General features: G+C 43.1%; 2 protein-coding genes across 12 annotated transcripts in view; one reads left to right on the forward strand and one right to left on the reverse strand.

Moving 5' to 3' along the window:
* PTPN1 (protein tyrosine phosphatase, non-receptor type 1) overlaps positions 1–12164 on the forward strand; it is a 19266-nt gene extending 7102 nt beyond the window's left edge. Inside the window, exons 3-8 of one of the 5 annotated variants that reach the window (XM_025197353.1) lie at positions 1536–1673; positions 2654–2863; positions 3778–3939; positions 4636–4871; positions 8443–8635; positions 11942–12164. In XM_025197353.1, the coding sequence (XP_025053138.1) occupies positions 1536–1673; positions 2654–2863; positions 3778–3939; positions 4636–4871; positions 8443–8635; positions 11942–11956 (954 nt within the window). In that variant the 3' untranslated portion in view covers positions 11957–12164. Of the gene's footprint in view, positions 1–1535; positions 1674–2653; positions 2864–3777; positions 3940–4635; positions 4872–5083; positions 5198–8442 lie in introns of all 5 variants that reach the window. The other 4 variants (XM_025197355.1, XM_006018153.3, XM_025197356.1 and 1 more) reach the window with 4 other exon arrangements.
* Positions 12165–12891: 727 nt separating this feature from the next.
* Positions 12892–22375, reverse strand: part of RIPOR3 (RIPOR family member 3) — a 78157-nt gene continuing 68673 nt past the window's right edge. For 6 of the 7 annotated variants that reach the window (XM_025197379.1, XM_006018154.3, XM_025197378.1 and 3 more), the window contains 7 exons: positions 21706–21841; positions 20262–20423; positions 18855–19013; positions 17041–17243; positions 16584–16667; positions 15500–15590; positions 12892–14496 (listed from right to left, as the gene is read on the reverse strand). In XM_025197379.1, the coding sequence (XP_025053164.1) occupies positions 14396–14496; positions 15500–15590; positions 16584–16667; positions 17041–17243; positions 18855–19013; positions 20262–20423; positions 21706–21841 (936 nt within the window). In that variant the 3' untranslated portion in view covers positions 12892–14395. Of the gene's footprint in view, positions 14497–15499; positions 15591–16579; positions 16668–17040; positions 17244–18854; positions 19014–20261; positions 20424–21705; positions 21842–22375 lie in introns of all 7 variants that reach the window. The other variant, XM_006018157.3, reaches the window with a different exon arrangement.

A 22375-nucleotide genomic window follows, 5' to 3' on the forward strand; every position in this document is an offset into this window, starting at 1 on the left:
GGAGGAGGGAGCAGATTGAGGCCCCAGCCATGGGGGAGGGAGTGAGGCTGGGGCAGGGGCTGCCCAGCTGGGGCAGAGCACCAGACTGAGCTGCACAAAGGGCAGCTCCCACTGCTGCATGCATCCCAGGATGGCATGGGGCAGGGGGGGCGTGTGCCCCAGGATCTGCATGGGGCAGGGTGGGATGCTGGGGCCAGGCCTGTGCCAAGCTCTTCCCAGCTGGAGCTGGGCTCTGTGTGGGTGGCGGCAGCATTGAGAGGGGGCTACAGGAGGGGCCACCTCAATTTGCCATAGTTCCCTTCCTCCCCTTATAGCCCTGTTTCAGAGCTACTGCCACCTGTCCCCAGCACAGCCTGGCCCAGCCTCCACTGGCAACAGCCCAGTGCTGGTCACAGCTGCAGTGCAGCCTGGCCCACCCCACTCTGCCTCGCGCACAGATTTGGGGGCACACAGTGGCAGGAGCTGGGGCAGAACCGCTGCTCATCCAGGAGGACGGGGCATATGCCCCCTGATCTGGGCAGGGCAGGATGCCACTGCCGGCTGGGGCTATGCTGGGTTTTCCTGGCAGGTGCTGGGCCAGGTTGGGCTGTGCTCGGGATGAGTGGCAGCCTCTGCCTGAAACAGTTCAGCACTGGCCCCAGCCTGCAGCAGCAACCCGCCCTCCCCCACATAGATCCAGGGGCATGCACCCCCATGCCTTCCCAGGGGATGCACGTAGCTGCCCCCTGCATGGCTCAATCCTGTGCCCCACCCTGCCCTCGCCCTGCGCACAGATCCAGGGGGACACACCCCCATGCCCTCCCAGGGTACGTGCGCTGGTGGGAGCTACCACCCCTTCCCCGTGCCCCCCAGACAAGCCACTTGCAGCTCCATCCCACACTGCCCCAGCTGTGCAGTCCCACTCCCTCCTTCACCGCAGAGGTCTCTATTTGCCCCTCCCCTTAAAAACAAGAAAAAAAAAAATACAAAGGGATACCTGAGCTGGAACTTCGAGAGAGAAGGGTTACATTTGTTAAGAAAGGTTGAAAACCCTTGATGTAGAGCATTACAGATGCCATGAATAAGCTTTCATGCAGTTTTAGAGAGAGATTTTTTAGATTTTTTTTTTTTAACCCCTTTCCCTGTGCAAATCTCATCCCTTGATGTTTAGTCCAATTGCACTTTCCATCCCCATTGCTTGCAAGTGATGCTGGTTAAAATCTTGATTTTTGGGGTAATTCTGGGTAATAGCTTGATCCAGGGCCAAATAAATACTGAGGTACTCCCTTCCCATTAGTCCTACCTGGGAAGAAGAACCCATCAGTCATTGTGTCCTGGGAGTTTCCCAGGTACAACGGGGGGCCAACAATTGAAAGCTGAGCTGAGGGAGCAGGTCCAGAATGTGTTGGGAGTGAGGTTCTTTCCTGTGAGAACTAGCCCTTCTCAGTACTGCATGTTTTTTGCAAACATTTCTGTTCTGTTTCACATTCCTGTTTCTAACCTTGAACATTGATCCAGGGGACTTCTGCTCAACAGTCTTTTACTTGCTGTTTTAGGTAAAATGCGCACAATACTGGCCACAAAAAGAGGAGAAAGAAATGCTTTTTGAAGACACAAACTTGAAGTTAACTTTGATCTCTGAAGATATAAAATCATATTACACAGTACGACAGCTAGAATTAGAAAACCTTACAGTAAGTACAGGACGCTTTACCAGCCAAACAGCAGCCTCCTTGTTCCTCTTCACTGAGCTTCATTTGCTGCTCCAACTTGTAAAGGTCTTGTGCACTAAGAGGTTGCAACGGGTACACGCCTGGGAGGCTCTAGGGTGGTTCTCCATGTGTTCTGTGCTCTGGTTCCTGAATGCTGGTGAACTCTGCTCTAGACTTGAGTAAACAAACCTGCGCGAGCAGGCAACACTTTTTTTTTTTTGTCCAGCATATCATTTCAGTGTTGGGGAAATGAAACTCCAACAGATCAATGTATTTAATTATTCATGACACTAAATAAACTCAACAGTATCGTAATTCATGCTACACATTTCAGAATTTGGTACTAAACTCTGTGCAAAACATTAAAAAAAAATCCGGATATTTTAGAAGACCATCACAAGATTATATAGTCGTTCATGATGCTTTATAGGCATCTAGTGCTTTAAAATTGGGTACAGCCACTCTTAAATGCAGACCGGGAAGATTTCATAGGAAGGTAGATTGAATTAAAGGAAAGGATTGCAATTTAAAAGCAGCCAGCAAGAATTCCTGCTAACTATCTTATGAATAGAGACTGGAAGCTTGCTGTAATGCAGCAAGAGAGAGCTATAGGATTTAATCCATCATCAAATTTGAAGTGAACAGTTTTCAAGGTAAGATTGAAAGAGGAAGTCATTGCCATAAGCTTCTCCAGGAATCATAGAATATGTTTATGATGCCATTCCTGGCCCCCCCAGCTAATGTTGAACTGCGTGGAAAGTTTACCAATGTGGAAGTTTTATTTAAAAGCAAGCAAATGTAGACTGCCTTGTTAAACACGTGTTCCTTGCTAGGAATATGAGTAGGTGATGAGTGATATTCTTCTCCTGATTAGTGTGTTGCAGGTAGCAGCTGTGCTTAAATCAACCTTTTTGAATTTTTCTTTAGAGAGTCTCATAGCCTGGCACTGTTGTCTTTTACAGACACAAGAAACGAGAGAAATTCTGCACTTTCATTATACAACATGGCCTGACTTTGGAGTTCCAGAGTCTCCTGCCTCATTCCTTAATTTCCTGTTCAAAGTGAGAGAGTCTGGATCACTCAGCCTGGAGCATGGACCTGTTGTGGTGCACTGTAGTGCAGGAATTGGGAGATCAGGAACTTTTTGTTTGGTTGATACATGTCTTCTTTTGGTAAGAATCACTTCCTTCAAATGAAGATAAAGAGGCATTTTCTGTCTCATTTTTCTGACAATGGTGTATTTGCTGTCTGTGAGACTGAGCCATAACATTTGTTCCTAGACATGTCTCATTCTCATTTTTATAATTTACTTGCTATTTTCTTTCCACTGTGAGAATGAAGGAAAAAAGTCAGATTCTACTTTAGTGACCTGAAAAAGTTGGGCCTTGTCTTTGCTGCTAAGAGAAAGTATGTTCATCTCTGAGGGAACAACACTGAGCTATCCTGCAACAAGGGTACAGTAAAGATGAAATATTAGTTTTACCTGGGGGTAAACTTGACCGTTAACTATGGGACTAGAAGTAGCATGCTGACCTCCATAAAACCAGAGCAGTCCTGTTTTGTCAGAGTCTTTACCTTTGGCTAGATACAGACATTCAAAAAGTCTGGGGCGGAGTCAATCCAAGGTACGTGGCTTTCTGGAAATGGTGTAGTTTAGATTTGGTAGTGAATAGATGCCACATAACGCCTTTTGGTGGGGGGGCACAAACCTTAGATTAGGTTCTGCCACTTTTAAACCAGTCTGTGAGTATAGAACAAAAGTTTGGCGCACAAAACGAGTCTGTTTCAGGTATAGGCTGGTTTTCAATCGCTTTTATACCAGTACAAGCATAATGTCTGTACCTGGCCTTTGTGTGCTGGTTACCTTGTAGATTTTTTTTAACTCTTTATCTAGCAGCAAGGACAAAGCCTTGGACATCCCACACATTCCTTGCGTGAATGAGGCTGAAGGCACGTGCTAGTTTTTTGTTACTATGTCTTTAGTCGGGGGACGCTTTTTTGAAATCCAGTTGACAAAAGAGTCGCTGTGTTTGAAACTGGTTAGAGTGAGTTTTAGTAAAGCAAGTTTCAAATCTTTTCCTTTTAGATGGACAAGAGGAAAGATCCTTCTTCTGTGGACATTAAGCAGGTTCTGTTAGAAATGAGAAAGTACAGAATGGGGCTCATACAGACAGCAGATCAACTCCGTTTCTCTTACTTAGCTGTTATTGAAGGAGCAAAATTCATTATGGGAGATGCTTCAGTGCAGGTGAGTCCTATATTGTTTTCATAATCAGTTCTTGCATAGTTGAATTAGCTCTAAAACCTAAGCATTTTGTGCGTCTCAGCACAAACCGGTCAGTACTGTCCTTATGACCATCATACAATAAAGTCTTCAATGGAGCATTGTTCTTCTGGCTTGGATACATTCTTTACCTGCACTGGTGTGTTCAGGTTGGTGCAGACAACTTGGAATAGGTGCTGTTCAATGGAAAATTAGCTGCGTCTGAGAAGGAGCTGGAACATTGGCTTCGCCATGTTAGCCTCATGCTGTTGTCTTGTAACATCATCCATTGTGGCTGGATAGCAATTCTCTAACCTGCTATAGTTCCAGCATTTGAGTGCTTTAAAGCATACAAGTTTTGTTATTTGTAAGCAAAACTCCAGTAACATGAATCCCACTCTGTGCTGTTTTAAGAGTTTCACGTGGGTAAAGTGCCAAATTAAAATGGCCAGCTTTTACAGCTAATGTCTCCCATGTGTGTGGCCAGGCTCTTGGGCGCACTGCATGTGGTTTGGGCTTGGGCTGCTTTTTTGTGTGGCTTTTTGAGTACATCTATACAGTGATACTGAAAGTAAAATAATGACCAGTGTAGAAAACCTCTGACACGTTCATGTCAATGACAATAACTTCCATAGAAGGACTTAATACAGCAAAGATTAATAAGCCACTTCTCCTATGAAGGAACAGTGGAAAGAACTCTCCAATGAAGACCTGGATCCACCACCAGAACATACTCCTCCACCGCCCAGGCCACCAAAGCGAACCTCAGAGATGCACAATGGAAGGATGCATGAACACACAGAGTTCTTCCCTAAGCATCAGGTGGTAGAGGAAGAGGTCAGATGTATGACCAGCACTGTAGAAGAGATGATTCCTGATGGCAGAGCTTGCTCATCTGTAAAGCTGGACACAGACAGGTAAGTCAGTTTAGTGGTCTGGCTTGGACTTCTCATCTGTTTTGAAAAACCTGAATGATAGATTTGCAGATGTAGAATATGTAGAAAGTCACCACTTGTACCACCCACGTGTTCTAGGTAAACACCTTTTGAGAGAACCTTGATACTGCAATATGACAAGACTCTTTATAAAATAAGTCTACAATGTACTTTCTCTCTCTCACCCAAAACAGCATGTGGACCTTTGGTAGAAAGAAAAAAGACAGCAGGACCCACCTGATTTCTCTTGCTAGAATGAGATGAAAGATGAGGGGCACAATGACAAAATAGTTCAGCCTCTTGTGGAAGTAAGTGCTGGGATGGTTAGAGGAGCTTTCCCGCAAGCTAGGGGTATTGTCAGCTCTGCAGCTATAAAAGCCAAACCAGCTAATCTCAAACACAAAGGAGTGCAAGAATCTAGTAGTCTAAACACATCTTGCAAATGTCTTGCAATATTAAGATGTTTGTTTAAGCCACATGGAGCGTAATGTTAGACTTCTGTAGCTAGACTACCTGTTTATTAGGTAGACTTCTTTTTGAGATTAGTGAAATTTAAAATATTTTGCTGCTTTCTACAGTTCGGTCATAATTGTAATGCCCAGCATGGGAGCTATTTCTCAAAAGTTTTCCAATATATGTACCCACCACTTCCTTTAACAGATGGATGAACTCCATCTTTGTCTTGCCTTCCCGAGTTTTTCATGCGGGGGAACTTTTGTTTTTTGCTATATGTCTAATCAGTTTTATTTGATCCAATGATTGGGAATCTCTGGAAGATAATTTATTCTGATGCTATTGTGGAAAAAGCAAATGTAGTTTGGGGCTGCCTTTAAAAGACATAGAGCATGAAACGCAGGAGGTGATAGTACCACTGGCTCAGCTCTGGCTAGGTCAGCTGGGGGGTTGTGTGCCATACTGGGCCCTACATTTGAAGAAGGATGTTGGTGAATAGTAAAGAAAGATGGAGGAAACCAGGCAAGTTTAGTTTGGAGAAAAGGAGGCTGCCATAAAGAAGAGGGAGAACAACTGTTCTCTGCTGCAGAGGGCAGGGCACAAAGCAATGGACTTAAACTTCAGCAAAGCAGATTTAGATTAGACTTTCTTCAAAAATACATCCGTTATCTTACTGTTCTTCCTGCCAGGAACAAGCTATCTATAGGGAAGCTGCAGAATCTCCTTCATTGGAGGTTTTCAAGAGGAGGCTGGTAAGCATCTTCCTAGGCTGGCTCAGGAATGGCACATTTGCATTTGTACAGAGGGATGAAACAGGTGATTTCCCCCAGAGCCTGTCCAACCCTATGATTCTGCTTTTCATCCCAGACTAAAATGTTCAGATTATAAACTTGCAAAAATGGAGAGTGTAACAAAGAAATCATGAGGGTGGAGAACCCAGAGGTGCTCATGTGCTTAGCCACTAGATGTCACTACTGTTTCATACATATAATGTAGAAACATCTTACATGATACGAGGTAGAATCTGCTGGAACGAACGTTTCCTTGTTCTTTAGTGGACTGAATAGTAACATGCCCCTGTCGGTCTTGTCCAGGGTAGTCAGAAAACCCAGTTGGGGACTAAGGGATCAGGAGCTGCTGTAAGTGGCCATAGTCAAGGGGTAAGTCCAAGGTTCTTCTCTGAAGCAGTAGAGATAAAGGATCAGTTCCTAGACATCTCAAAGCTCCCAAGGGAATGCTGGAAATACCAGCCTCTAGTTTCACAAAGTTCAAGAGATTTTTAGTAGTTTTTTTCTGTCAGTTGGCTCTAACTACATCTGTCCCGCGTCTCCTCCCTACGCACGCATACTCTTAAATATTGCAGTCATGACTAGAAGCCTCGACTTTGGTCAGGCCCCCTTGGTTTCAGCAGTCCAGAGCCAGGCAAATAATATGACTTCAGTTTGATTGAACCGAGAAAAGTTGGGGGAGGGGGTATTTAATTGAGTCAAGCTGAAAGGAGAGTGTTTTTATGGCTTCTTTGGCAAATCAGAAATCACTCAATGTGGGTTAAGTAATGTTCTGTCTCCAAGCACTTTTTCTATGGAGAAAAAAGTTTTGGGATGGAAGCTAGAGTCGGGAATGCCCAGGCACATTCATGAGGAGGGGTGCTGCTGTCCCTCTCTGCCCAACAGTCTTGTAGGTCCAGGATTAAGACACTCCCCTGGGATATGGAAGATCCAGATTTCAGTGCCCTCTTTACTGAGCTCAGAGCTGAAATGGGAGAATGAATCCACCCAGTCGCTTTTACCTTCTCATCAGTTCTCTGGAATGGTTTTTCAGTAAATAAATCACTTGACAAACTCTTTGCCCAGCTCTCTGTAGATAAGCTTATCAGACCCGGAGATGGTTCTTACACTTGAACCTTGGTATACAGGACAAAGGATATATTGACAGCATTTTGCAGATGGGAAACTGAGATGCAGAGACTGTCTTGTTTGGATTATACAAAATCTAGAAAGGCTAAGACTTGCAGCCTGAGACCCCCATCCAGGACTTTCACCTCAAGATCAGTCTTTCGTTCTGGTTATGACTGGTCTCCTGCACTATTATAGATGAGGCTGGTTGCACTGCTCGTCAAGGCAGTTAAAAGCTACTATTGTGAGTCAGTCTTTTTTTCAGTTGCAACTTTGCCAAACTTTAACTCTTGTTCTGAAAATTTGGCCTCCAACAGACATGCGACCTGGAACCATTTTTTAGAAAGTTTCAACCAAACTGATTCATCCATATCTGAGACTGGAGGGGGGGGAGAATGTTTTGCCAACCGTGCACACAGATTGGACACCTTTGCTTTGGAGTACAGGTTGATATCTGGCCAGGACTGCACCTTTTTGTCCTCCTTGCAAAAATCTGGTTGAATATGGCTAAGATTAGCCTTTGAAAAATTGTATGTGCTCAGACTACTTGGATTGTAACACTCAGGTTTCCAAATGCCACACAATGATATTCATGTTCAGAATGATATTAATTTTTCAAAGAACTTGGGTTTGTGTGCCTTCCTGTATTTAAAGAAATTAAGGTTGTAGGAAAAAATAGTAAGTAATGATGATGTAATTTATTTTAATGCATGTGAAAAAGGAGACCAAATTTTAAAGCTGTACCAGGCAAGGTTCCCTCAACTTCAGTTTGATGTCCGTAGGACTGCAATTACTGCTCTGATAATTGCACAGGTAGCAGATGCAGCCTCTTGGTGCCATTTTATGCCTTTACCCCATGATTGTTCCTCCCCTTCCCCTTGCACAGAAGAGTTCTGAGCGTGCTCACTTCCACGCCTTGGGTAACCCTGCTCCTGGGCTGAACAGGATGGGTTGGTTCCATCAGAGATAAGACACTTGGTCCAATGTATTTACTACCCTGGTTGTTGCCAGTTGGTGTCAGATGCAATGTATAATTGAAAGCCTGTATTTGTCCCTTTTTTAACGACACATTTTGAACATCAATTCTTACACAGCACTTTTCACCAGGAGGTCTAAGTTTCTATGGGGGGTCTGAATGAATGGGGCAGCATCAACCCACCTTCTCCCTTAAATCCCATACTCAGTGTCTTTATTTCGTCCCTCAGCACTAGTCAAGACACTGAACTTCGGAGGAGAACTGTTGGTGACCACCTGTCTCTCTCAAATCGCAACGAAGAGCCGATGACTTTGGAAAACATAGAAGAGGAGGATGAGAACATGATGACAACTTGGAAGCCATTTCTAGTGAATATCTGTATGTTCACTGTCCTCACAGCAGGAGCTTACCTCTGCTACCGGGTATGGTTTCACTGATGGATGTGCCAGCAGGATTGTGTGTGTGAACACCATTGTTTTGACTGGCTTGTAATCCGCTTCTATCTGAGAGCGCTAATTGAGGCATCTGAGCCTTGTCTCGATGGAAATACAACTTAGTTTGGAAGGCTGGAACTTTGGCTAGGGCTTAAGGAGAATTGATGCACTAGGGTTTAATTTAGCCCTGTGGTCCCAAGAACAGAATACTCTATCTAATCTCAGGGCCTTAAAATCTTCAGGAGTAAGCAGAGAAAATGCCAAATAGTCTTGTTTTTTCTTTCTTTTTTTTTAAAATGGAATAATAGAATTACAACACATTGTTGTTTTTAGCCTTTTTTAAAAGCCAGTTCTTTTTTTTTTTTTTCTTCGTGTTATTTTAGGAAAAAAACTAGGCACAAGTGAAACTTGCTTGTACTCTCCACGTGTTGTAACCAAATATGTGATTTATATTATTACTGAGTTCCCAAAAAAGGAAAAACAAAACCCACATGTCTGAAGAATGTAAACTTTTTTGGAAGGGGGAGGGCTCTCTTTTGACTTGCTTCATCTGTTAAAGACTGAGTCGTGGGCAGTGCCTGTGGTATTGATCTCTTTCATCTTGGCATAACTGTTCTTAAGTAGCTTCTCGTTTTTACGTGTGTTGATAAACACAGGCTTCTGCATTTGCTCAGGGTATCCCAATGTGTCAGACTTATTTTTAAAGAAAAATAATAATAATAACTTTAACTCCCCTCAATTATTTTGTTGCACTTGACTTGCACATTTGCCTGTTCACATTGTACCATCTTCTGTAAAGTTGTTTCTACCTTTTGTGTTCTGGGTTTGGGGAAGAGGCAGGGAGGGAGAGGACCAGGAAAGGAAATTCAACCAAGCCATCCATGTCCACCAGCATCCAGCAGCTGTTCAGTTGGCATTTCAAAGGACTAGTTTTTAAACCTCACCATTTAGAATGTAAAATGGAGTTTCACTCGAAATCTGCTTGGCAAGTAGTGTGCTTTGTGCACCAGCGAGAGAGGGAGGACACGGTGACTCAAGGGTGACATGAGCGATGGCTGAGACCATTTCAATAAATCCAGAGCAGTCAATGCCACGGCAGCTTCCTTAGGATCAACAGCAAATGCGTTGGTCTGAATGTACCAGATGGCTTATGATGCAAGCATTTGTGTGTGGCTTTTTTTTTTTAAAAGCAAAGATTCAATATTGGCTTTAGCATTGGCTTGAAGTTATGCTGTATGTAGGGGTGCAGAGGTGAAAGTACACAAGTCTTGCAGCTCTGCAGAGGTGGCAGGAAGGGGGAGTTATTTTAGCTAGAGTCCGGTGAGTGGAGAGACTGGTGGCTTTGTCCCCATTCATACTGTACCCCACCAAAAGTGATTGACAGTTTGGCTCGGTTGGTGGCTCCAACTCCAGAGAAGCCCAGGGTTTGAATAGTATAGAGGGTTTGTCAGTCAAGATTTAGGGGAAGAGGGGGTGCAGAAGCAGAGCTGTGACTGAAAGCTCGCATTGCACTAAACCTGCTCAGAGTCGGTGCTGTCAGTCTCTTCCTTTCATGAGTACCAAATTACTACGTAAGAACAGCAACAACAACAAAAATAGAAAACTTCGCTCATGGGGCAGGTATTAGGAGCAAATTCACTACCTAAACTGTAGTGGTTATAACTAATCAATGAGGACTGATCTGCAACAGTATTACCAATTAGAACTTTTTTTTTTTACATGCCTTCTAGAGGTATAGCACTTATTCACCACTCAGTGAAAATCCCTTTATGGAGTAACTTGTGTAACAGTCTTCACTCCATATTTATTTTTGCAAGGCTGTCTGTCACACTAGTTCTTTCCTTAAATGAACGAGGTGTTGACTTGGGGAGGGGGGGTATTTTTATTTAGTTTGGGTTTGGAGTTGGGGTTTTTTTTAAATGTTAAGCTTGCATCAAGGGCTTCTCAAAAGTTCAATAATAAATCCTCAGGTAGTACTGGGAAATTAACATTTACCTGCAAGACTGTTGGTCAGACCAGTACTTGAAAGGAGGAATATTGTAAGCAGTCAATTATTTAGTAATATTGGAAACATGAAAAATATGAGTATAGAAAATGGTATAATATATAATAATGGATCATCTGTGTATTTAAGATACAGTATGTGATTGCTTTGTCCCCATTATTCTTTCCATCATCTGGTAGAATATTAAGGCACCATTTGTACCCTGTTTGTATTAGAATGCATGTAAAGTCTTCTTCTAGCGTCCCGATTTAAATACTATGTGCTTGAAAGGTGAAAGAACTTATATTTCTGCTTACTGATGTGCCCAAAGTATATTTGCATGATCTGATCATTAAGTGACTGTGGTTCAAAGGGTGTTGCTGAAAGTGTCTTCATTCAGCGATAGATTGATTAGGTATTTATCAGATAACGTTGTACTCGCCTAATATTTGGCATGACTTTTCTATGGGATTTCTACGTACTCAGTGTAACCCAGTTGTTTAGCATAGTTCATTTCAGCTGAGTAAGTATAGTACAAACATTCCAAAGTGTGTAGCAAGCCATATTCACACCTCACCTTTAGTCACTTTTTGGCAACAGATATTTCAACACTTTGGGAATATGACTTACTGTGCTGCCTTCAGATTTGCACTTGAGGGAAACCCTGAGTCTGGAATGGTCACCGGTGACAGTGAGATTTGAGTGCTTTTTGCCAGGCCACTTTTTCCATGATCTCTGGAAACAAAGCAAAACTCCTGAAGTACGTAATTGGTGACCCATAAGCAGAATGTGACTGAGTAGCTATTTCCTCCCTCATTTGGGGAAACTTTTTAAACTGGGAGCTAATGAGCAAGCATAGCGTCCCTCCTTAGGATCCATGGTAACTTGATTGTACTGTACTTGCAACCTTTTCCATAAAGGAAAACAGACCTCTCTCTACAGAGAGAAAAAGCAGCTCTAGCTAATACGTCCCTTCCTGCCAGCTAACTTTGCTGCTTGCCTTTCACCTGTTTCAAGTCGAGAGGACTTGTACTATAGCGGGAACATACAGTGGAGTGCCCTGTAAGCCCTGTGAGGTGTGTATAAGGCTTATAATGCTAAACTGTAAGCATTTTGTTTTTGATGTCCTGTATATGTATGTAGTAGTTTGGGTGTGTATATACAGTAGCATTTCAAAGTAGGTGTATTGGTTAACCTGTTCTTGGAAAAATGGACAAATATCCATGTTAAACTTGTTAGAAAGTTAGTGAGCTGCTCTGCTATATGCCTTAAGCAAATATGTACTCATCAGGTCTTTTTCTTTTTTACAGATTGCCATAGAATAAACTTTTTTAAGAAAAATAAAAAACAGAACAAAAAAAAAAGAAAAGCTACATGTTTTGGTATAATACACTTTCAGGTATCTTGTCTTTTGTGTAAGCTTCTGCAAAGACCTCAACAGGTTACAGTAAAATTGTACAGTTTTTCAATTTCCCATACAAGTTTTCAGTTCTCATTTTAGTTAACAATAAAGTTCTTTTTTTAAAGAATGTACATGCGCGTCTTGCCTCTTCCTCTTTTATCATAACTGTGAAGATACAGATTCTCAACTCAGTTGCTGGTAACAAACCCAGTTCCTTTGGCTTATCACCCAGAACTTCATCTCAGGCTGATGTTTCTTTCTTCCTCCCTTCCCCCCCTCCTACAGTAACAGAAAAACTTTTACACCTTTCCATTATCACAGAAAACTTACCTTCAGATCAAGCTAGCTGTTTAAAAAAAATACTCTCTCTCTCTCTCTCTCTTCCCCCACCCCTCCTGAGTTTGCTCACAGTTGTATTGATTTAAAAAAAAAAAAAAAAAATCAGCTGAACTTTAAGTACTTGGGCCAGCTCAACAGGTGATAAGATATGCAAAATTAAAAAGCTGTAAAACACTAAGACAGACTTTGTAAAATTATTCCAACTGTGGGATGGCTAAATGCTAATGTTTGCAGGGGTGTAGGTTGTTTGCAGGCAAACTTCAGATGACCATACCTCTCTCATCCCATCACAGCAAGCACAAATATTGCAACTTCAGATGGCTTCAGCTCTTCCATGGACTTTATAATTAGGTAGGATTGATTCACCTTTAGAATTTAAACAAAGCTGCCTGGAGCTGTCACTTCCCAGAGCATCAATCTTTTAGCTTGTAAGAGGTAAGGTAGAAATTTGACCCAGGCTTCTTTCAGTTAGGGTCTGTTCCACAGACTTAACAGAAACGCAAGCACTTTTACCTCAAATGTTTTTATTAACATTTTAGAAAATGGTATGTAAACCACCACAGAAATAAATACTGAATAGAAAAGTACAAAGTACTGTATAATATATACATAAAAGCCAAAACACTTCAAGTATTAGACCAGAAGTCATTCTCCCTAAGTGGCCTAAATGTGAATTAAGGTCATTGGGTACCTATTTAATTCCTGGCCTAAGATTAAATGAATAAAATGTACAAATTTAAACTCTAGCTGCTGGTGCAAGGAGACATCCTTACACAACAACACTGTTCTGCACCATTCAGAGATGCGATTTGAAACAAGGATATACGCATTTGTAAATTTTTGACAAACTGAGGCCATAAAACCCTAGTACTTTCATCTGTTTAATGCTTGTGCTGTTCTCAAATTTACTTTTATATTTCAAATGGTTCCTGCTTAGAACAGGTGAGGCCTAATTTGAGTGCAACCATATTTTTCTTTCATGATGGCTTTGAAAGCAATGAACTCTTTGCTTTGGGACTCTCACATTGTTACGAGAAATTGCATAACAGCCCTGAAATGTTGCTGGATTCTCCTCCTACTGTGCATGGCAGCTGATGTCAATGCACGCTCCCTCTGCTAGTACTGAGTGCTATAGCTAGTTTCTAATACCATTTCATTATCTGTGACTGTATCCCAATGTTGTCTATAGCAGTCATCCCCTAAGGCAGGAAAGATTCCAAGGACCAAAAGAAAAACTAGATTTAGAAGTCGATTTAGCAGAAGCCTGTATAGCTGTACTGAGCTGAATGGCGCTGTACTTGCTGTGAAATAAGCATCTAACACTTGCTCTGTAATGTTGTCAAAGCAGCCTGTGCTCCTGCAAAAGAGTTCTCCCTTCCTGAGTGTGAGCTGGGCTCTGACATCAACTGGGAGCCCCTGGCCATCAACTAAAGTCGCACACCTTGTAAACTGAGCTTCAGCTCCACTCATAAGTACTGCTCTGGCAGCAAGCAGCATGTGTGCTGCTCCTTATGCTCCATTTACCTTACCCTCCCCCTCACCAGTCTCTAGGCTGTCATACTCCAGCAGGGAGGGCATTTATTTTTAGTATGGGCAATTGTGTGCATTAAGAACACTGACTCATGCCACAACTGACCCACCCATGCAAGCCTGTCACTAACTCTCCCCTGGGCTGATTCCTCTGGCTTTGTGTAGGGAAGTTCCTTCAATTTTTGTTTATACAGGTGACTTGCAGACTGAGACCTGCATTCAACACCTAACCATCCCCCATGTACTTTTCTGGGTAAGTTTTAAAAGCCTGGCTCTATCTGTTGACATGGGTGCAGGAACAAAGCACAAAAGTCTGCTTTTTACTTTGGCTTTTGGTCCTAGCCACCCAAATGGGAGAGCTCTGCCACATACTTATCACTTCATAAGTAAACCAGTCACAGGTAAAAAGAAAATATACCAGGAAAAGCAAGTCTTCAGGTAGCTACATCTGGCTTGTACCTCCAAGTCGGCATTTATTCCTAGTTCACTAGCGTTAAAATACCGTGATTTCAATTTCAGCTTCTTGGCATACCGCATCCCTCAACTCGCAGCAAATCTTGTCCATTTTCTCAAAGGCTTGTCGGCCTTTTTCACCTACAAGTGAAGGTAAACACCGATCAGGGGGAGGATAAATCTGCACCAGGCTTGCTTCCTGTTAGGACTGTTTACAGGGTGATGGTTCACAGCCTGGATTTCATCCAACACCTAATACCAAGGTAGACACCCAACACATACCTTTAAAATGGCTGGGCAAGCCCTCTGAAACAGGCTCTAATTACAAAGGTAGCACTTTGAGAGTTTTGTATTTGCAGACCCCAAATCATGTTTGGGGAGGAGGAATCTTTGGAGCTGAAGGTCTTAATAAAATAGTTCTTAGCTGGAGCGGTTGTCTAGCTGCAGCCATAGTGTGGTGTGGTGAGAAGTGCAGCACACGTGAAAGGAAATTTAAAATGTACCTGCTTTCATCCCAAACACTTAGGAATTCTCTTGTTGCTACATGCTCCAAGTGCACTTTAGCTCTGCCTCCCCTCACTGACAGACTGCACAGACCCGCTCCAGTCCTTCCCAGCCTAACTTCAGTGATTTGATAGGTTGGGACTGGTGCTTTATGCCCCTCTTTGGGAAATGCAGATTAATGAGGACACCTTTGCTTTTATTGGCAGCTATTTCCCCATGTCACCCCAATTCTATATCATAATCAGCCAGGTAAGAACATGGGTTACACAGGTCCCAAAAGATGAAGGTTGAAGCTGGCATCACTCTCACTATCGTGAGTGAGAGCAACAATGCTGGGATGCTGTTTGCTTCATACCTCATTTGTGTTCCTGTTGCCCCCTGTCTTACAGTCACTGGTGCTTCTTGCAGCACCTTCCCCTACAGCTGGCTTCTGGCCTGCTTATCTACAAGTCTTTGAGCCTTCCTCTGAATGAAGCATATTGTAATGGTCTGATTCAGGAAGTCATGAAACCTCTCAGCCTGCTTGCCTAGCCCTGACCATTCTTGTAGAGCACAGCACAACACATTGGTGAAACTTTAGCCCTGCTTTGGTCTGTCGCTCTCCTTGGCATCTACATTTAAAGCAGCAGGAAGCATTTACCAAATGACAGTGTTGTCTCCCTGGCAGCATTCCGCACTTCCTCCGTTTCAGCTTGACACAGACTGGCAATCTGCTCGATGCTTTCGATGCCCTGTTTGAGAGCAGAAAAAAGGCTGTGTTAGCTGTTTAATAAGCAGCCTCGATTTCTCACAGACAGTCTTCCCACTAAGACACCAGGCCATTGACTAACAAATATGCAGACATGTGCCAGCTGTTCAACTGCCATCTGAATCCTAATACGAACATGCTCCCTTTCCCTCCCACCACAGGTTTGCTATTGCCAGGATTCTTCGACATTGCCTAGTCTGGGCAATTAAAGGGTTGAAGTGACAGGCCATGGTTCACTGCTATGTTACTCCAATATTGAATCACTGAAATTATCTTTTTGTGGATATAGAGAGGCCAAGGTGTCACTGGAACAGCTGTTTCTCAAGAGGAGGAGTTCAGAGCTCGCTGGGGCTGCCTTGTGACTATGTCCTTAAGAGTAATGCTGAGAGTGTGAATGTAACTGGTTATGCGAGTTGTGGCGCCTGGAACAGCTTGACTCCACTCAACTCAGGAAAGGTTTTACTAATAATGTATAAAAAGACCATCCAACTGTTGTTAAACAAAAGAGTCTCCAACAGGTTGGGATGATTGATGAGCATTCATCCTAAAAGTAGCAGCTGTGTTATGCTTCTCTCTTAAAGATAGTCTTTGATTCCATTGTTAGTGTCTTCCTACAGGCCACAAAAAATCTTACTCACCCACCAATCATTTTTTCCCATGCCCACATTCTCCTGCTAACAAATGAAGCAAAATTAAGACAACTTATTTTGTCTACCATTGTACTCCAAGTATCATCGCAGATGGCTCTAATGGGGTGGAATGACCATTGCTCTTCTCAGAAATAGGGTTATTTCTGAGAAGAGCAATAGTTTGGAATTGAGGCAATGGGGGATTTTGTGTTTTGTTTTGATGAATTTAAAAAATAATCCCTCTGGGCTAAAACACTGGGGAAGATAAACTTGGTTGAGGCTGCTGGACACAGCCTCATTCAATAAAAAGCCAGTTAACACACACACACACACACACACTTACTTACTCTGAGGTTTTTGAGAGCCAGACATGCAGCTTGCTGTAGTTTCACATCACACTCGGCTAAAATATCCGTGTAAAAAAGCAGAGCCTAGAAAATAAGATTGAGCACTTGGTTACACTAGGAAAGAGGCCTCTTCAGGTTCTGAATGCCAAATGGGCAGTGATCCAGCACTGCTTCCTTTCAGAAATAGACTGAGTGACACAGCCACTTCTGCTACTGCTGAAATGCGGTATTTGTGGGGGTAAAGATGTCTGTCTGCTGATTCACAAAGCAGGGTAGAATGGAGAACTGTGGAAATCTGAAACTCAGCCTGAACTTCCTGGGCTAGCTAATGATAGGAGCATTCAAGAAAGGTGAACTTCCTTTTCCACCCAAAATCGCTGCTCTCAGGGAGATCAGCTGATTGAACTGTTGCTTCTGACTGGTGAGAAACTAAGAAGTGGCTCTATGTAATTAGTACCTTTTCCCTGAAGTTCTTGTTCATTGCTGCCCGGGAAAGACAGGATGTGGCTGCCTTGCTGACCCGGTGATTGTCATCTAACTGCAGCATCCCGAGTAGCCGTAAGGTCTGGGGAAGTGGCTGGAGCCGACTCAGCTGCTTCCCTTTCAATTTCTTGATTTTCTTCAGTCGCCCAGGACACTGGAGCTCCTCAATTAGCATCACTGCAGGCAAAAGAGTTCAAGCTCAGTAACAAATGTGCAGTGTCTAGAGCTGGCTTTGAAAGGGCCTTTCCAATATCCTCCTCGCTCAGGTGCATGCAGGTATGAACTTAGCCAAGCTGCCTCTTCCTTAAGTACCTGCAAAGTGTTCTCTGATTTAACATGAGACAAACTGAACCTACTGCCAGTCTGGAGAAACTCACACATTTTACCATTTTGCACATTCTCTCTTCTCTTGCCCCATTTGGAAAGATCTCTCAGGGACCAGGACTGTTTTTACACCTAATATACTGGACTACTGATCCTCAACTACAGCCCATTGGTGCAACAATAAGATAAAACAAGTGTCACCTTTGGAAAGAATAATGAGAACACTAAAAGCACGGGTCAGATGGTGTCCAACTGCACTGCAGAGACAAAATAATACACCTTGCTTTAAAAACGAAGAGTCCTGCATTGGATGGTCCATTTGAATTCTTATGCATAAAATACCAGATGAATCTGGTTCCTTCTCATCAGCACACAGCAGGTGTGATCAGCCCCCAAGACAGACTATCAAGATCAGAGCGGGACTAAAACCATGCCTGATATGGGATCACTTTATAAATCATTTTTCCTGCTATTTTCTGTGTAAAGTGCACTAAATTGCTAGTCGGCTTCAGTGGGATGCTGGCTGCTGCTTAGCAAATCCGTATTGGTTACTCCTGGAATTTTAATGCGATGGATCTGCCTCTCATCACTGCCACTATAAGGGTATAAGCTGCAAACCATTTACTCAGCCCTGAAGGAGCAGATTATATTGCTGCCAGTTTAGCCTTTTCTGAGGCTGCAGATTCTGTATAGTGCAAATCTCTACATTTAAGACCTACATCAGGCACCTGAGCTCAGTATTTACTCTTCTCCTAGTCAGTTGGATTTGGGAACCTGGCTTTGCCTTCCAATTCTAATTAAAACTGCATTGGCACAGTGAAGGTTAAAAAAGGGAGTTGAAGTTGTCCTATGGTTTGGTTGTGTCTGGTGTTCTAAGGCTAGGGACAGAAATTACACATAAACTGGTATAAAAGTGACCAGAAACTGGTTCAAATCTGTAACACACCAGAAATTCCGTGCACATAAATCACTTCCAAAATGGTTGAAACTAGTTTAAGATCAACCTGGATGGATGTAGTATCAGACTTAACTGATTTAGGTTAAATTAGTTTACTAAACTTCTGTCCCAGATCCCCTTGAGATTTAAGTTAACTCACAATCCCGCAGGATCCCAGGATGCTTTGCAGCTCCCCTGTAAACTCCCCCTTGCAGGGTGGGCAGCTAGCCTTGTTCCAGCTGAGGACAGAGGTGTGCTCTAATGCCCCACCCCCACCTTCTAGCTCGTGGCTGCATTTGTGAAATCAAAAGTGAATGTCTGTTCACTTGCTTATCGGTTTCAATCTACATAGCTTAGATGAACCTGTGAAGATTAAATCAATTCAGCCTTAAGCTTTATGACTGTCTGTACTCAGCCAAAAAGGTAGCCTTTGGAGAAAGGAGCAACTGCGCAGCCTATTGCAGCAGCTACCTTGCTTGGACTGGGGTTGGTCTTTTCAAGTGCAGTGCCTAATAGTCTGCCCTTACCTTCTTTAGCAAGTCTTGCCAAGTGCTTCTCCAGGCTGGTCACATGGCGTTTCTCCAGGTAGTTGTGAAACTGGAATAAAGTGACCAATTCTGTTGGGAGGCTCATGGATGCAAGCAACCCATCACAGGTGACTATCTGCTCCAGCAGCCTTCGCAGCACTTGATGGACATGCACAAAGAATACACACAGAAGGGCCAGTTAGGGGCTGTGTGCTTTTACACAGCGCATTTTATATAGAGCTTACATTGGAAGCTGATTTTCAGAGGAATCCTGGGAGGTAGCTGCCCAAATCCACTACATTTCAGTTAAGACTGATGGCCTACTCCTTTGAAAATCCTGGCTGATGCACACAACAGGCCTGATCCAGAGCTTTAATTCTAATTCCTCCTATACCTAGCTCTGGAAGAGTTGCTAAACCAGCCCTCTCTCTCTCTCACTTCATCTCCCATATGTAAAGCAGGGAATGAAGATTTTATCCTGTAAAATGATCAAAGATCTGTGATATGCACATCTTCAGATGCACTTTGGAAAACGCCTGGTTGCACAGCTCGGTTCCTTTTGAGGAAGGCTCATCCTATTGGGAATTGCAGGCAATGGCATATTGTGTGTTCCTTGTTGGAATTAAAATCTAACTGAAAAGGATCATCCTAAAGGTAATTACTGATGTCAGATTACATAAATATTTAAATCTAGACCTTGTGAGTCTTTTAGTCATTTTTTGCATCTATTTTGTAGCCAGGTCTGTGCTGAGCTTTACAAATATCACCAAAATGCTGCAGAGTGAATGCACAAATAATAATAATTTAAATAATAAAACCTGTTTGGAGTGGGGACTATGTATACTTAAAGTCTGTTCAAGGATTCACAGAACAGGGTACTGATCCTGCTATCAAAAACACTAGTAACTCCAAGTGAATTCCTACACCATGTGTGAAATACAAGGTCAAAATATAAAATCCCTTAGTCATTAGTGGCTTGGAAATTCTTACTGCAACTCTTGTATGTACAATAAAAGAATGGGATCTTCAAAACTGTAAGTGAGTCAAGTTCCTAGCTCTCACTGACTTCAATAGGAAATGGTGCAGAACTCCTTTCGGCTCTTTTGGAAATTGTACTTAAAATTTTATAGGACATCTAGCTAAGTGTCCTTTATGGGAAATGAGGAATGCCTCCTAAACTTTCATAGCATGCAGGCCTCTATGGTTATTTCAGAATAGTAACTTAAGGATACAGAGCACGACATCTAAACAGTTTCTTAAGGCAATCGTCAAGTGTTCTGTAGAATGAAAAGCTCCTGTAACTAGAACAAACTCCAAGTTATTTTTTAAAATACTACAGGGGAACAACTTTTCAATCGAGAGTAACAATGAAATCAGGTACCTTGTATACTAGAAATAGATGGGTACCTGTTTCTAGTTGACCTGGATACTTCTCCTTTAGCTTGAACATTAGTATGCATTTCAGTGGGTTCCGGAGTTTTTCTGCTGAACAGCACAAACTGCTGCCTGGCTCTGTGAACTCACTCCAGATTTTCAGGTAGTGCTTCTGCTTTTTAGCCTTCTGAATAACTGCAAAATAAAACAGTGGGTGAGAAGGAGCAGAATTTAAATGAGAAGTGAGACACCAGATGGGATGTCTACAAATGTGTGAGCATAATTTGTATTTACTTTCTATAGACAGCTCTATTTAAAAGCTGAGTTTTACTGCCAGTATTTTAAGGCTTACCAAGGGCCTGCTCCAGAGCCCCCAAAAGTCCATAAAAGTCTATCCAGCAACTGCAACAGGTTTTGAACCAGGCCCTACACTGTCTTACTAGGCACCACACACACAGCTTTTAAGAGCAAATCACCCCCTCAAAGCTGTAGTATTTACAGTGTTTTGCAAGGTGAGAGCATCTCGTTAAGCACTCTCATGTCTCCCTCTTTCGGTACCTACTACTACCAGTTTCAGTGGGGGTTCAGTTAAGCCCATACTGTTTTGTAAATCCCACCCCCAGGACTTTCAGAAATGCAGAATTCTAACCAGCCTGCATCTCGGTAGGAAAGCCCCATTACATCACATACACAAGCTACGGGAGAGGAGTTGCAAATTTTCCAGGGGGTTTCCTGCTCTTACTCAAGCATGATCTGTCATAAGACCCTCTCACACCATCCTCTCTACAGTGTACAGGCTCCAGCCCCTTGTCCCCATAGTCCTCTAATGCCTCAGTCTGGGCTGCTGGTCTCAGGAACAGAACGCACCTCAGGCTGGTTTGTATTTCTATCACTGCATGCACCCGAGATGGGAATTGTTACTTAAAAGTCAAAGCCTACCTGACTCTACTCTCTCACACTTCTCTAGGATCAAAAGTTATGGGGAAAAGGAAGAAATTTGATGGTAGATCACTGCTAGCACCCCTGATGCAAACCAGAGTTTATCTGTGCAGACGAAATGTCCATAAAGAGTAATAGGTAGCAATTGCATTTGTACCACAGGGTAGGGAGGGATTTATTCTAAGGTAACTTTACTCTTCCTCAACCATGAATTACACCACCAACAGTACACATCTCGGATCACATAAAAAAAAGTGGGTGCCCATGGACTACACCAAATGGGTACTACAGGGGTCTGTTCTGTCTGACACACAAGCTATTATTCTACAAAACAGGGAAGAAATTCTACAAACCTTTTTCTTCCTTATCAAGAAGGAGCCATGAGCCACTGGTTTTAGAGCCTATTGCTTCCCTCTGTAGGTAATATGTTTTTAAAGTGCCCAGTGTCAAATCTGGTTTTGTCATGAAGATGTAAGCAACCATACCTGGGCCCTCACTGGTCTGCGTGCACTTTGACACCATGCCCTGTGCTACTCACTCTGTTCAGCAGAGGGGAACCTGTCAGCCTCCAGAACAGACAGCTCCAAGACACTCTCCAACACTTGCCTCTGCCAGGACACTTCTTCCAAAACGCTCTGCTGGACAACCGGAGCTATGTTTGGTGAAACCAATTTCTGAAAGACAACATACTCCTCAGTGGCTGAGACTCCTTAGCCTTAGTCATTTCATAAGCTCAAGAAGTGCACACGCCCTTGGTTTTCCCCCTGCAGAGCCAGGGAGAAAACAGCTGCTTGTCTCAAAAAGCCATTTTTCATGCAACATCTTGGAAGGGTCTGTTAAAAGCAAGCCCACTCACAGCAGCTGTGGGTTAGTCACAACTGCTGCCCTACGTTTTTTCTGCATGGGAAATTTTCTCTTCCCATCTGAAACTGCCACAGTGCTGTGCTTTTGCAAATGGCTGGCTCATTCTGCACCAGAGATGGAGACACTGTAATGAAGGATGCTTTTGTGTTGTAGGCAGGGCCATTCGGGGGGGGGGCAGAAGCATTTACTGCCAAACCCTACAAAGATGAAGTCCCAAAAACTGTTCTACAGAAGATGCTGATACTTATCCTGGACACTGGCTAGGTTACCCTGGTGACACCAACTTAAGGAGCCAGTTTTGTGGAATGCCCATCTACCTGATTTCCCTACCAGCAGGTATGGCT

This window comes from Alligator sinensis, unplaced genomic scaffold (assembly GCF_000455745.1).
Source record: "Alligator sinensis unplaced genomic scaffold, ASM45574v1 scaffold115_1, whole genome shotgun sequence".
Lineage (NCBI taxonomy): Eukaryota > Metazoa > Chordata > Crocodylia > Alligatoridae > Alligator > Alligator sinensis.